The sequence below is a fragment of the Pristis pectinata genome, chromosome 19 (assembly GCF_009764475.1).
Source record: "Pristis pectinata isolate sPriPec2 chromosome 19, sPriPec2.1.pri, whole genome shotgun sequence".
In the NCBI taxonomy this organism is placed as follows: domain Eukaryota; kingdom Metazoa; phylum Chordata; class Chondrichthyes; order Rhinopristiformes; family Pristidae; genus Pristis; species Pristis pectinata.
The window spans coordinates 36,106,545-36,122,953 of record NC_067423.1 but is presented as its reverse complement, the minus strand read 5'-3'; the positions used below and the strand labels follow the sequence as shown (position 1 = coordinate 36,122,953).

Here is a 16,409-nt window from a genome sequence, read left to right as displayed (position 1 = left end):
GATAATGTTGACATCGATAACTGTCCGTGAGAAGCTCTCAGACACTTCAATCCCGTGGTCCAATGAGCCATTGAGTTGTACAGCACAGAAACAGGCCCTTCAGCCCACCACATCCATGCTGACCTTTTGCCCATCTACAGTGATCCCATTTGCCTGCATTTAGACTGTATCCTTCTGTGCCTTGTCTATATAAGTGTCTGTCTAAATCACTTTGTTTGAATAATAGGGTAATACATGATTAATTGATAATGCTAATACTACTTAAAGCATTCCTAGCTAGAATTTGTAACATGAAATTGTCTGTCAGCCTTAAGAAAGTCATCAGTTCCAAAAGTGCAAATGTAAATGCAAGGGGCAGCTTGTATCGGTGCCAGATTTTGGTCGGGAGAAAAGAATGAATGACAGAAGCAAGCAGTTGGCAGTATTGGTGGGTTTAGAAGCATTGGAGGATCATCCAACCCACTTTATCGACAGCTTAATTCTGACCCGCCTTCAATCAGCTCCATAATCAATGCCTGCTTTACCTCACAAAAATCTTAATCTATCACCCTCTCTAAAGCTCCAATTGAAAGAGCATTCTTAAAATTTTGGGGAAGAAATCTCCTAAATTCTTTGAGTGAAGAAATGCCTTCTGAATCGCTCCTAGGTCGAACTATTATTTTAAAATCATGCCTGAGGAACTGGTTCCTCTGCACCTAGACAGCAGCATTCTTTTATCACTTCAAACACTTCAGTCAGATCACTCTCAAACTCCAGAATACAGGCCAATCTGTCATCATGTTTTATATGTTCAAAATCTATTGCTACTTCTCTGTGAATCTGTGGTGTACCCATTTCCAGGATTATTATATCCTTATTAATGAGTGGTGCCAAGAAATGAGTTAAGGCCTCAGATGGAACATTTCAGCCACTTGAGGTGAGAGCTTTATTACTTTCCAGAAAGCTTTCATACATGATCACAGTTGGGATTTCTCACCAAGAGACATGCAAGGGAATGGAAGGAAGTTTGTGGGTTGATGATTGCTGTGGCAGGTAAGTGGGTGGTCTTGAGGAATATTGACTGCACAGTTAACTTAGGATGTTTTACACCATTTTAAAGCCTATAATTGCGAAAAATTATTTAACCACCAAATGATGTCTCTTCTCCCTTTTCCTGGCCAAGGGGAAAGTGCGAAACAAGTTTCTGGGATGATTTTATGGTGAATATTATCATTGAAAACTTTGAGGATGGGTCATGTGAACTTTTAGATCCAACTGATCCCCGCACTAAAGGGGGATATATTCCTAGAACATGGTCCGTATTGTGATTTTCTGTAATGCTGAGCTGTGTCATCTGCACATGCAAAGAAAAATGCAAGTTGAAAAAAATAAATTTTGTGCCTATTTACTTCTTTTCACATAAAATTCTGTGAGAGTGAATTTTATTCTGTATCTCAAATTTTTAGGTAGTGATTTGTGAATTTGCAAATTTCTGTTACACAGTCAGCTGTAATGTGGGGTTCCCCTGTTCTGATTAATCTAGAAATACATGATAAACTTATCATTGATGTTTGGTGACAGATAATTAAATTGTACCAGTGTCATTTCTCAGTTGCCTGGTTTAACTGAGTCACAAACCTACTTGAAGTGTGTGGGTCAATTCAACCAGGCAATGTAAGCAAAAATGTTCACAATAATAGGATGGTCCATGCTTGACCCTGTCCACGCCTTGCACTTTCCTCTCCACCTTGTACTTCCCACAACCTGCGAGTCTAATTAAACTGGAGGCCTTGACGTTATGGCCTTTCTGTGATGCACAGTGGTTCACAAGTGACAACGTGTTAAGGAGTTGGATCTGAGGTCTTGCCCCTGGCATTGCCCTACTGGCTTTTTGATAGTGTGTGCTGCCAAAGATCTTTGCGACTATTTCTAAATTTTTCTGATAACCGGAGCCAGTTAAAAGCAGATGAAAGAAATTTAATTAATTTAAAAAATTTAAAATATTGAAAAGATATAAAAAATAATAAATGATTTAAAACACATATGGCCGCATTAAAATACTGGTATTAATGAACAAAAGGTAATGAAACTCCAAACCACTCACTTGCACTGATCTATTTAATCCAGGTCAGTGTTCCGACATAAATAGTTACGTATATTACATAAGCCAGACATGACTGGCATAAAGCTGAGCGGCCAAACACAAGTTGCATTAGCTCCTCGATTCAGCATGACTGAGGTCTGCTGCTGGATTCACCATTGAATCTTGCAGTGGAGCTTCAGGTCTGATGTGCTGGCACTGGACTCCAGCATGTTCCTGACCCCTGCATGACAAACATCAGGAACCAATTGACCCATGAGGAAGAATCATCACTGTCTCTCTTCCAAACTGCTGCCAGAACGCAAGCACGTAAACACTATTGTGATTCATTTACCACAGTGCAATTTCTAGCCATTGCTTCTTTTGTCGAAAGGTTAATTTTCTCATTTCAGGAACAGCAGCCATACGGCCATCACAATTGGGCAGCACAGTGGCACAGCTAGTAGAACTGCTGCTTCACAGCTCCAGTAACCCTGACCCCAGGAGCTGTCTGTGTGGAGCTTGCTAGTTCTCCCAGTGGTTGCGTGGTATTCCACCAGGTGTTCTTGTTTCCTCCAACATCTCTAAGGTGTGTGTGTTTTGCTGTTGGTACATTGTTCACTGTAACTTGCCATAGGATTTGGGAGGATTTGAGGGGAATGTTGGGAGGATTCATGGAATTAGTGTAAGTGGGTGCATCATGATCTGTGCGGACTTGGTAGGCTTGTTTCCGTACTAGATCACTTCATGACAACAAGCGTTGGACTGAAAGAATATATCAAAGTTATATTTACAGGAAAACATGTTAGAAGGAGGAATTATATGATCCCAGGCATGGCCTTGTTGTGTCCTTTCTTCATGGAACACCTTACCAGGCTCCATGAAGTTTGCGGATGACACTAAGATTGGGGGCGTAGTGGACAGCGAGGAAGGCTATCAAAGCTTGCAGCGTGATCTTGACCAGCTAGCTAAATGGGCTGAAAAATGGCAGATGGAATTTAATGCAGACAAGTGTGAGGTGTTGCACTTTGGGAGGACAAACCAGGGTAAGACTTATGCAGCAAATTGTCGGGCTCTGAGGTGTGTGGTAGAACACAGGGACCTGGGAGTACAGATCCATAGTTCCTTGAAAGTGGTGTCACAGGTAGATAGGGTCATAAAGGGAGCTTTTGGCATGTTGGCCTTCATAAATCAGGACACTGAGTACAGGAGTTGGGATACTATGTTGAAGTTGGTTAAGATGTTGGTGAGGCTGAATTTGGAGTATTGCATGCAGTTCTGGTCACCTACTTACAGGAAGGATATCAATAAGCTTGAAAGAGTGCAGAGAAAATTTGCAAGGATGTTGCTAGGACCTAAGGACCTGAGTTATAGGGAAAGGTTGAATAGGTTAGGACTTTATTCCCTGGAGTGCAGGAGAATGAGGAGAGATCTTATGGAGGTATACAAAATTATGAAGGATATAGATTGGGTGAATGCATGCGGGCTTTTCCCCCTAAGTTTTGGTGAGACTAGAAGTAGAGGGCAAAGGTTTAGGGTGAAAGGTGAAATATATAAGGGAAACTGAGGGGTAACTTCTTCACTTGGAGGGCGGTGCAAGTGTGGAACGAGCTGCGAGGGGAAGTGGTAGATGCAGGTTCAATTGTAACATTTTAGAGAGGTTTGGATAGGGACATGGATGGGAGGGGTTTGGAGAGATATGATCCAGGTGCAGGTAGATGGGACTAGGCACAAGAACAGGTCGGCATGGACCAGATGGGCCGAAGGACCTGTTTCTGTGATGCAGTACTCTATGACTCTATGACAAGTAGTATTTTCTTCTGAATTACTTATGTGTAACAAATAAATGCTCATCAAGAGATAAAATTAAAAATTATCTCTCAAATTTGGACAAAAGAACTTGCTGTTAAGGCCCATTCACTCATCAACCTCTTCCACCAAAATGGACCCGTTCTGCTGTAGGTTTCCCATCTGAAATATTACCACCATTTTTCTCTCTATGTTGCCTGACTGACATTTCTCAGACATTGCCTGAACTCCTGGTAATTTCCAACATTCACCTTTTGGTTTCAGGTTTCATCCACAGATTTGAACAGTATTTCAAGCCCTTACATGACAAAAAATGGAAAAGAACAAACGGTTATTTTCCTTTTTAACTTCCCTCATTAATCTATTAAACCAGGGAGCTCAGTAAATATTGGGGTCATCTGGGCAACCGTGACCTGACTCCATCAGCAATATTCCCTGAATCCAATCCATTCCTCTCATACCCTCTCTGTAACCATAAACTAACAAGTTTTCTCACTTTCTCAGCTCTGATGGTCTTCAACCCGAAATGTTAACTTTCTTTCTCTTTCCACAGATGCTGCTCAAACTGCTGTGTATTTCAAGCATTTTCCGTTTTTACCTCCAATTTAAAACTCTCATCTACGTATTCATGCCCCTCCATGACCTCTTCCTGCTTTATCTCTGTATTCTTCCCCAGTTTTATCTGAGAGCACTGTGCTCACACGTTTAGCCTCTTTTGCATCCGCAACTGTTTCTGTTCCTCAACAATGATGGCTGTGCCTTCAATTGTCTAGACCTTAAGCTTTGCTTCCTCCCTAACATCTTCACCTCTCCACCTTTCTCTCCTTCTCTCAGATACTCATCGGAAGGAACCCCTTTGACTATGTCTTTGCTTATAGGCTCAGTGCCAATTTCTGTGCATTTAAGCAACCTTAAAGTGCTTTAGGATGCTTTAAGACTTTAAGAGTGCTTCAGAAATACAAGTCGTCTTAACAATAACTTAACTACAAACAGGTATCACATTAATTCAGTGAAGCTGTGGACTAAATCCTATGTTCATCATAACATGATATTTAAAATTAAGTACATACTATTCCAACCCTGCTCCCTGTTTAATTTATAAACTCAGGCAATTCTGTAATTACACTGACAGGATTGCTCAACTGAAGGCAATTACTCACACCAGAGATCATTGGCCTTCTATCAACAAGCAGCTTAAGTCTTGAAGAAGGTTGGCACTAATAAGAATGAGTAAGTAAGATGACAGATGGCCAAATGGCAGCATTCCCCTTTAAAGAAATCTGGAAGTTCAAGTAAAATCTGCCGAGGAGATTGCATTGCATTGGCCAAAGGTTAATTAAGTTTCGTGATTGGTTTTCCATGAAAATTCATATTGTTGAAAGTGAACGGGTATTTAGTGAAGCAAAAGCAGAAAAACTCAGCAGGTTAGACACCAACTGTGGGAAAGAAACAGTCAATGTTGTGAGACCGTGACCTTTTGTATTTACTGAGTTTTTTCTGCACAGTGGGGTGTGGGCAGGTGCAGTGTGTCCAATGGCAGACAGTATATGGTTGGATGTCACTTCAGCCAGACTCAGTTGCATATGTGTGCTTACGAATTGCATGGTACATACCTGCAGCTTTCACAATACACGTGCTCCAGCGAGATTTTAAATGCACCTGCTGGTTCTAGAGACTGTTACTTGGAATGGCGGGTCCCCTTTAAGTTCTGTACTTTGTCCTTTTTCCTTTGGCCCCCACTACCATCCCTGGCACAAACACGTCCACCCAGCAACCATCTGTGACCACCAGTCACCTTCACTCCTTCCACCTGATGCTCTGACCCATGACGACCTGATCCTCCCCAAAGAATGAAGTTCCATCCATCCAGCCACCCCTCTGGCCTCTCTCCATGGGACCCCTCACATGACCTGTGACTTGTACCCTGTGATCTGCCTGAATTGCCATGCTCAATGGTAGAAGAAGTGGAGGAAAGGCCTTTGTGTGCACAGTGTACAAGGTTTGTCATATTGGACACAACGACTTGAGCCTTGGAGACAATTGAACTTTGCATAGAGTCAAAGAATCAAACAGCATGGAATGAGCCCTTCGGCCAACTGGTCCATGCCGACCAAGATTCCCATCTAAGCTAGTCCCATTTGCCGCGTTTGGTCCATATCCCTCTAAACCTTTCCCATCCATGTACCTGTCCAAGTAGCTTTTAAATGTTGTTAATGTACCTCTGCCTCAACCACTTCCTCTGGCAGTTCATTCTATATACCGAACCACTCTCTGGGTGAAAAAGTTGCCCCTCAGGTTCCTATTAAATCTCTCCCTTCTCACCCTAAACCTATGTCCTCTAGTTTTTGATTCCTCCACCCTGGAAAAAAGGCTGTGCGCATTGAACATATTGATGCCCCTCATGATTTTATATACCTCTGTCAAATCACCCCTCATTCTCCTATGCTCTACTGAAAACAATCCCAACCTATTCAACCTCTCTCCGTAACTCAGTCCCTCAAGTCCCAGCAACATCATCGTAAGTCTACTCTGCACTCTTTCCAGCTTAATGACATCCTTCCTATAGCAGGGTGACCAGAACTGAACACAATATTCCAAAGGCGGCCTCACCAACCATGATGCCTCACCGCATCAATGGTCCATGCCCAAAAAATGCACTGGACCATGTGTGCATGGATAGTTTGCACAATTCTCTGAAAGGAACATTTTCCGAAGCCCCTGGGTTTTCAAATCTTGTCTGTGAATTTCTTTGGGAGAAAACACAGAATAAACATTTGAATTTTTGACTCAAGGAACATTTGCTTATTTTAACCTGCCCTGCCTTATGTTCATGTGCATCCAACAGTAGGAAAAAGTAACATGTGACAGACAACATTCCCACCCTTCTTCTGATCTACTTGCTTCTGACAACCCCCAAATAAACCTGGTGTTCCTTTTTCTCATATCACAAAGCTGACACATGGTCTAAAACATCTATTAGCGTAGAACGATGATGATGTAAGTTCAACTGCAACAACTTTTGCTTTCTCTAACCATGTCCCTTTGGGTTTGTTCCTGCCATGCTGCTTAGATCTTTGGAGATTCCTCCTCCTCCTCCCTCTCAGCTTCCCTTTCCCAGGCGAGTGAATGCGAGTGAACTCTTGTATAAAAGCAAGCATAAAATACTGGAAAAGTTCAGCAGCTCAGGCAGCACCTGTGAAGTGAGAACCAGAGGTAATTTTTCATGTCGATGACTATTTTTCACAGTTCCATTGATAGATCATTGACTTGAAACAGTAACCATTTCCACCACCACAGATGCTGCCTGACCAGCCAAATAATTCCAACATTTTCTGCTTTTATGTGCCAGCATCTGCAGCTCATTGACACTTGGATAAATCTTACACTGAAACTGATCGCAATGTCAGGTCTTCCAATATCCATTGAAATCTGCTTTGTCTTGTAGAGCAAGAAGTAACTGTGCTGTTTCCTAAAAGGAGCTTGGAAAAGGCAAAAGAAGGAGGAGGGTGGGGAAGGGAAAATTACCAGGAGATGTAACAGCTACTGGATGTGTGGCTACACTAAGACAGCTAAATGGCAATGGTGTCATGCAAGTTTGCGCATGCGTGGTTGTTTCCCCAGCACTCCAGTCGCTGCAGAATATAAACAAGCTGATTAAACAGCAACTGTGACCTTTGCCAGCATACAAATAAAATACATTTTCACTGTTTGGGGATCTGTTACAGGCTGGTGCAAAGCTTGAAAGCCAATGGAGCAAATAGACCTGAGTTTTCTGAGTGTAAAGCACCAGTTTGCCAATTGCAGCCTGCAGTAGGCACAGTATTGGTACTGAGGGATGGGGTCTCACAGAATCGCACTTCGCTTCACTCCCTTTGTTACAGAACTAGTCGCCATGAAGCTGCTTCTCAGTTATCTGGACTTGGATTTGACAGGATGGATTTTCTAAACTGTTCTAATTTTCAAAGCTACCCCAAGCCTGCTGTCACATTCTGCTGGCTGTGCGCTGATCTGGAAGGTAGTTTTATGTGGTAAATGAGCAATACAGTTGCTGCAAAGCAAGACAAGATTGGAGCAGCCAGGAAAAAAGTTTCTTTTTCTCTGTATCATCTGAAATTCCACCGACATTCACATAATCATCCACTCAGTCCTTGGGGTGGTTCCATCACAGCCCACATTGAGAAAATGCTCCCGGGGAGCTTTAAGTTTGGATGATAGTATTAATTGATCGGATAAATGGGGTGATACAGAAGAACTACTTTTGTTCATGTCTTCCATAAACTTCGAAACAAGTGAAAACTAGAGGAGAGGTAGAACAGGCATCAATCCTCATTAGCCATTGGTGGCCCAGTCCAGCCAAACCTTACTAATGCATCTGCAATGACATATGTCCCTGACCCCTGGTGTCAATGGGTAAGCTGGGTGTGTCATCCACATGCAGTTTGGGTGCTGGAAGGAAGTCCAGATAAGAAATTCCTCTCTTAAGCCTCATGACTGTCTTGGATTGGACATCATTTTTCCCTGCAGTGATGGAAAAGGGTGTTTGATTGTGTCAATTCTGTGGAATTGATTATCATGATGCAGATAATTCAAGAGCCAGTTCTCGTTGGGGCTGGGCACAGGCAATGTTCCCAGACCCAATGAGAACTGGACCACTGGACACTGGACACTGGCACTGAGTCTGTGCATTTGGTGGCCTTTTTGGGTTTTACATTGGGTTCCTGAGAAAGGGCCAGAAGACATCCTTTCTGAGGCAGCTTCCCATTCCAGCATCCTGCCCACTAACTCTGCTGGTGTGTATGATCGAACGCAGTATAGGAGCAGGTTTAAACAGTAACTTTATAAAAGATGCGCGTCAAAACAGCTCATTAGCTGTGAACATACAGGCTGCTATTTCTGCAGATTCACAGTGAGTAATCCAGGGCATCTAACAGCCAAAATGCAAATGATGTGTGTAAGAAACAATTGCTAATAAGAATCAGCCTCACTGTTTCATTTGCTCTGTAGGTGGGTGAATAGATCGTCGTATTGCAGTGGAGTGTTAGGTAAGATAAGATATCTTTATTAGTCACATGTATATCGAAACACACAGTGAAATGCATCTTTTGTGTAAAGGGTTCTGGGGGCAGCCTGCAAGTGTCGCCACACCTCTGGTGCCAAAATAGCATGCCCACAACTTCCTAACCTGTATGTCTTTGGGCTTTGGAGTGTGGGAGGAAACCGGAGCACCCGGAGGAAACCCGTGCAGACACACGGGGAGAACGCAGAAACTCCTTACAGACAGGGGTGGGAATTGAACCCGGGTTGCTGGTGCTGTAATAGCATTACACTAACTGCTACACTACCATGTGTGACCCAGATTGTCTTGATGTCAAATCAATTACAATGATAAACCATTCAATGGAGTGTTATAGCCAAAACTACCCATTCTTACTTCTGGTGTACAGACTGAAATGGGGAACAATCTACTTGAATGAATTCAAAATAAACTCATTCAATTTGCTTGAAAACTTGCTTTAGCACAAGTGACAACTTTGTATAATTATGAATAAAAGAATTATGCAGCACAGATAGAGCCAGTTACACCACTGTGGCTGTGCAGAGTCTTCAAAAGAGCAATCCAATTAGTTCCTCTACCCTCTGTTTTCTCTTTTAATATATATCCAAGTATCTTAAGCAAGTTACAATTGCTAACACTAACACAATGCAACGTCATCATAGTAACTCAATATTTAAGCTGAACTCCCATCAGTCTTTTTTGGTACTAATTATCTTAAACCTATGTGGTCTTGGAACTAATCATAGAATCGTTTGGAACAGAAACAGGCCATTAGGCCCAACTCGTCCACACCGACCAGTGGGCACCTTTCTGTATTAACCCCATCACTCAGCACTTGGTCCACAGCCTTCCATGCCTCAGCAATTCAAGCGTTCATCTAGACACTTCTTAAACGCTGTCAGCGACCCAGCTTCAACCACCTCCTCAGGCAGTGCATTCCAGGTACTCACCACTCTCTGGGTGAAAAAGGTCCCTCTCACATCCCCTTTGAATCTCTTCCCCCTCACCCTAAACCTATGTCCTCCAGTTTTATCCACCTCTGATATGGGGAAAAGTTTCCTGCAGCCCTCACAATTTTATACAACTTAATCATGTCCCCTCTTAACCTCCTTGGCTCCAGAGAGAAGAGACCCAGCTTCTCCAGTCTCTCCTCATAACTGAACTGCTCCATCCAAGGCAACATCCTGGTGAACCTCCATTGCGCCCTCTCCAGCGCTATCTCATTCTTCCTGTTTCTCGGTGACCAGAACTGCACTGTATTCTAGCTGAGGTCTGACCAAGGTTTTCTAAAGTTGCTGCATCACCTCCCTATTTCTGTATTCAATGGCCTGACTAATGAAGGTCAGTATCCTGTATGCCTTCCTAACCATGTTGTCTGCATGCATTGCCACCTTCAAGGCTCTACGTATTTGTACACTGAGATCCCTCTGTTCCTCAATACGCCCTAAAACCCTACCATTCATGGTGTATGTCCCAGCCTCATTAATGTACCCAAAATGCATTGTCTCACATTTGTCTGGATTAGACTCTATCTGCCATTTTTCTGCCCATTTCACCAATTGATGTCAATGTTTCCATTATCAATATCGATGATGGTGGAGAAAGTTTAACTCCATCAAAGTACCTCAGAATTTTGAACATGTCTGTTCATTCTCCTCTTAATCATTAAGCTCTGAGGAAAACAAATAATTCTATTTTCTCAAGTATCCCCACTTATCTAAACTCTATCACCTCGCTATTGTTCTAGTAAATCGTCTTTGCAGTCTCTTGGTAATCCTTTCAAATGTGTGGTAGCCAGAATTGGCAGCAATACCTCAGCTGAACTCTAACCTGTGGTTTACTGTCACTGGCCCTCATTTTCAAGAAACTGCTTCTGTCGGGAGTTTTGATCTTTCTCATGGTAATGAGCGCGAAATGTTTGAACTAATTCAGATCACAGCTATGGACAGGAGCACTGGTATAGACTGGTTAATAGCCTTGTTCAGAGTCTTGAGCCTATGAAAAGGCTAGGCTTTGTTTCAATATCTCAAATAAATTGCAGGTGCTGCCCCTAACTTCTTACAGCACAGTGGCATAGTTACTACCTCATACAGTTACTACCTCACAGCTCCAGTGATCAGGGTTCAATTCTCTCTGTGACCAAATGGGTGTCCTCTGGGTGCTCCAGTTTCCTCCTACAACCCAAACATGTGAGGGTTGCTGGACTAATTGGCCACTGTAACGCCCCTCATAGGTAGGTGAGAGGTAGAATTGGGAGGGAGGCGATGGGAATGTGGGGAGAATAAAAATGAATTAGTGTAGGATTAGTGTAAATGGGTGCTTGGACTTGGTCAGCTGAAGATCCCGTGATGTACGACTCTATGGCTTTATAACTACCTGAGGCTCGCTGCTCAGGATGGGGCAATGAATTTGATTGCATCAGCCCTGAGATGAATTGCAAATTTCACCCTTGGGGATGGGGAGACCAGGTGATTGTGGGGTCTGGTGGGATAATAGAGAGACAGCAGGCTGGCAGGTTTTTGAGAAGGCACTATTTGCGGCTCCATAAGAACACTCTGTAAGGAAGTGGCCTTACCTTAAGTGATGAACAGGACCTCCCCTTAGTGTGCTGGGTAGGTTTTTCAATAGCTAGAAAGCACAGTGGAGATTATGGCTGGGCCATCCAAGCAGAGGTCCCAGAGTGGGAAAAATATCACTGAAGATCCAGGGGAACTTCATTGTCCAGTTTAACACTGGGGGCTGTGCTTTCTTGGTGTCCTTGACCATTGCTGAGAAGAAGTTGATAACTTTGGACTTACCAATACAACTGATGAGCCACTCGTATACTCCTGATAGAACGATCCAGTAAGAATTCCACAAGTGGGCTACTAAGGTGCCATTCATATTTTATTGCCTGTTGAAAATAAAATGGTCTTTTAAAAGTGGCTTCCAGGAAATTTATCTGTCTACATTTTCAATTTTTGTCACTAACACAACCCAATTATTATTAAATTTTATGATTTATTCTATAAATCTTTACAATTTTGATTACTGACTTGTATTTCAACCTTTGACTGACATTTATGATCAGCTTGCCACAGGACCAAAGGGAAGGCTCATTTGTGTTTGACATGTTTAAATGTGGCATCTCAAGGTTTGTCAAAAGCAACCTTCACCTCTTTTCAAGATGTCAGAGGAGCTCATAATTCCCAACTTAGGCACTGCTCTGCCCAAGACCACAAGAAGCTGCAGAGAGTTGTGAACGTAAGCCCAGTCCATCACTCAAACCAGCCTCCACTCTAACCCTCTATTGACTCCTTTGAACTTCCCGCTGCCTCAGGAAAAGCAGCCGGCAAAAGATAAGATCTCTTTGTTAGTCACATGTACATTGAAACACACAGTGAAATGCATCTTTTTGCATAGGGTGTTCTGGGGCAGCCCCAAGTGTCGCACGCTTCCGGCGCCAACAACTTCCTAGCCTGTACGTCCTTTGGAATGTGGGAGGAAATTGGAGCACCAGGAGGAAACCCACGCAGACACACGGGGAGAACGTACAAACTCCTTCCAGACAGTGGCGGGAACTGAACCCGGGTCGCTGGCACAGTAATAGCGTTACGCTAATTGCTACACTACTGTGCCTGCCAAGAACCCTTCCCACCCTAGTTGTTCTCTCTTCTCCCTTCTCCTCTTGGGCAGAAGATACAGAAGCCTGGAAGCACGTACCACCAGCCTCAAGGACAGCTCCTATCCCACTGTCATTAGACTCTTGAATGGACCTCTCATATGCTAAAGATGAATTCTTGATGTCTCAATCTACCTCTTAGTGGCCCTTGAACTTTCTTTGTCTACCTGCACTGCACATCCTCTGTAACTGCAACGCTATATTCTGCATGCAACGCACACAAAATGCCAGAGGAGCTGAGCAGGTCAGGCAGCAGCTATGGGGGGAAATGAACAGTTGACATTTTGGGTTGAGACCCTTCATCAGGACTGGAAAGAAAGAGCCCGAAATGTTGACTGTTCATTTCCCTTCACAGATGCTGCCTGACCTGTTGAGTTCCTCTAGCATTTTGTGTGCGTTGCTCCAAGTTTCCAGCATCTGCAGAATCTCTTGTGTCTCTACAATATTCTGCATTCTGTTTTTCTTTTTACTACCTTAATGTACTTACGTATGGCATGATCTGTCTGGATAGCACGCAAACAAAAGCTCTTTGCTGTATCTCGGTACATGTGATGATGATAAACTAATCCAATCTACCTCCACTGATCATTAAAACCTACCTGGGGTGAAATTCTAAAACAGCAATACCCTTGGGGTCCCATCCCTCCAGTGTGTATTTGCATGTCTGTCAAATTTAAACTGACATCAGGGTTTCTAACCTAAATGCAAGGTTCATTCCTCTTGTGGCATACTCCTTCCCCAACTCTCTCAAGTGCAGATTGTATGTGACTGTACATAATGTGCAGTGCAGGCATTTAATAACTTGTACCTCTGAGGAAACATGATGTTAAGATTGCCAGATTGTATGTGTATCCAGAAGTCAGCAAATTTTTAATAAATACCTCATGTATTGATACAGACAGTCAACAAATTAAAAACGTCAAACTTAAAAACAACACTGGAGGCAGCTTGTATCAAGGTATTGAGAGATGGTATTATTATTGAACATCCAGGGCTACTGGATGATTTGCTGTCATTCTGCATTTCCTGGATGGTGGATTTTGGTTATTAATGCTAGCTTGATTTCAACTCTGCTTCAGTAAACATTGGTTTGATGGTGTGCTGCTGAATGTCAGGAGCTAAATGATTTTTAAGGTTGTACATCTGGCCCATGGGTGCAGGAGTCCCGTATCAAGGAGCCTTACTATTGAGTACTCACCACTGGCAAGACCAGCATTTATTGCTTAACCCTAATTGTCCTTTGTGGTGGTGGTGGTGGTGAGCAGCCTTCTTGAATTCCTGCAGTCCTTCCGGAGTCGGCGCTCCCACAATGTTTTGGATAGGAAGTTCCAGGATTTAGATGAATGAACAATGATATATACAGTAAATATATCATCAGTGCTCAAAAATCATGTCTAAAATATGATAAATGGAAGTTTTATTTTGCTTTTGGTCAATTTATCTTTTTCATCGTGTTTCTGGAAGATACTTTAATATCTGTGAAAGCTTTGTATGTACATATCTCTCCAGTTCAATTCTTCATACCAATACATTGATAACTGCAAATTGCATACTAAACAGCGGTGTTCTACTTAGATACTAAGTGTCCTGGGTAAATGTGAAGAGGAGCAGACCACCTCATAAACTACACACCTCCCCACCTGTCAGTCACTATGTGCCCCATCTGTGGAAGAGTCTGCAGTTCCCTCACTGGCCTCATCAGCCACCTCAGAACTCACAAAACTGGAGTGGAGGCAAGTCATCCTCAATCCCAAGGAACTACGAATAAGAAGGTGCAACTGCGTGATGTACGTGCACGACTTTCCAATGAAACATGTGCAGAATGGATGGAGAGAGAAGAATAGATAAAGTGCATTCTGTGTCTCCCTGATTCATCATATTCCTGGCACCATGTGGAATAAAAACCCACATGTACATTATAACCTTGCTTCAGTTTACTCACTCCTTGCCCGAGGCACATGGAGATCAACTGCACCAGCTTGATTGCTGTACCATCAATGGATCAAAGATTGAACCTGGTTCCCTCTTTAACTTTAACTTTAACTTTATTTATACAGCACGGTAACAGGCCCTTCCAGACCAATGAGCCCGCGCCGTCCAATTGTTAACCTACTCATGTGTATGTCTTTTGAATGAGGGAGGAAACCAGAGCACCCGGAGGAAACTCATGCAGTCACGGGGAGAACGCACAAACTCCTTACAGACAGCGGCGGGAATTGAAACCCCTATCGCTGGCGCTGTAATAGCGTTACGTTAACTGTGCAGCCTTTGAGTGCATATTCTTCAGTAACACTCTGCAGTGACTGAGTCACCAAGCCACTAATTAATTCACGGCTATAGCTTTAGATTTGTTGCACTTCAAAGTTTCCATTCCAGATCACCTTTCTGAACCACGTCTTTACACAATTACAAATCTCCCACAGTAGTTCTATTAAGTTGGCAGATAAGCTAAAATGTTTTTCATTAGACAAGTTTCACTTTGCAGGTCCCCGGAGGCTGTAGGAGTGAGGGTTGGCTTTAATTTGGTGTATAATGCTACACTTTATAAAAGCTATTTACCTGAACCAACTGTGGCAGATAATCTAACAATTCGTCATTGAGAATGGTTCCAATCTGCTGGACTGCAGCCCGACGAAGCTCTTGATCTGAAAAACTTATCAAGTGGAAAACAGAAGGTAGAATGAGCAACAATGAGTGAACTCACTTCTATCCCTGTTCCAAAAAGAATATTATGTTACAAACAAATCCAACTTTACCGGGGAATGAATTAAAAAATAACAAACATTGCACTCTGAAAATAAATCTGAACCATTCAATTCTGATAGTTTGGAATCTTCTTTTGTATCAAGTTTCTGTTCCTTTAAAGAGGGTCCATGTGCCTATTTGCTTAAGTTTTAAAATGACTTGCTACCAAAATGGCCAGTGTGGTGGATTTTGGTTATGCCGATTTCATGTGAAATGCTTTCATTAGTTGGAATGAACAAGCCACAACAAATTATGATACACATCCAGCAACGATCTTTTAATTCTTTTAAACTAACTAATGTATCAATTAAACTCCTGGGGCATTGGGACTGGTTCTGGAGAAGGTGGGCTCTGTACAGGTCAAACTGTTCGCTCCTTTTCAGAACTGGGATCAATGCCCTCGAAAATAGGGTGGACAAAGAAATCAATGCCCATGGGATCTGAGGGAGAGGGGAAAATTGGTTCCAAAACTGGTTCAGTGGCAGGCAGTAAAAGGTCATTATTTTCTTGTGTTGGAAGGCTGCTACCAATGTGGTTCCACAAAGCTCAGAGATCGGTCTCTTGCTTTACGTAATATGTAGTAATGTTTTAGACCTAATTCTAGATGCCACTGATAAAGAAGTTTGCAAATTATATGTAAATTGGCCTTGTGGTTGACAATGAGACTGCAGGAAGGTGTAGATGGCCTGATCAGTTGGGCAGGGAGACGGCAAATGGAATTTAATCCAGAGAAATGTATCTGGCGAGGTGCAACAAGAAAAGGTAAAGCACACTAATGGAAGGATATTGAGTGGTATGGAGGAGCAGAGGACCTTGGAGTGTTTGCCCACAGAAAGTAGAACAGATGAATAAGATAATTAAAAAGGTATATGGGTGGTTTCCTTTGTTACGTTGAATGTAAGAGCAGTGGGGGTTTTCTTTGTAACTATATACGGTATGAGGTAGGTCACAGCCTTATCACTATATACAGTTTTAGTCATTACACTACATAAACAATGTGAGTGTGCTGGAGAGGGTGCAGAGTAGATTTACAAAGGTGTGGCCTGGGACTGGAAAATGGTAGCTAATTGGAAAAAGTG

General features: G+C 42.8%; 1 protein-coding gene across 1 annotated transcript in view; it reads right to left on the bottom strand.

Moving 5' to 3' along the window:
* LOC127580441 (phosphatidylinositol 3-kinase C2 domain-containing subunit gamma-like) overlaps positions 1-16,409 on the bottom strand; it is a 149,003-nt gene that overhangs the window by 64,013 nt on the left and 68,581 nt on the right. Inside the window, 2 exon segments of the mRNA XM_052033916.1 lie at positions 11,723-11,817; positions 15,145-15,238. Of these exon segments, the coding sequence (XP_051889876.1) occupies positions 11,723-11,817; positions 15,145-15,238 (189 nt within the window).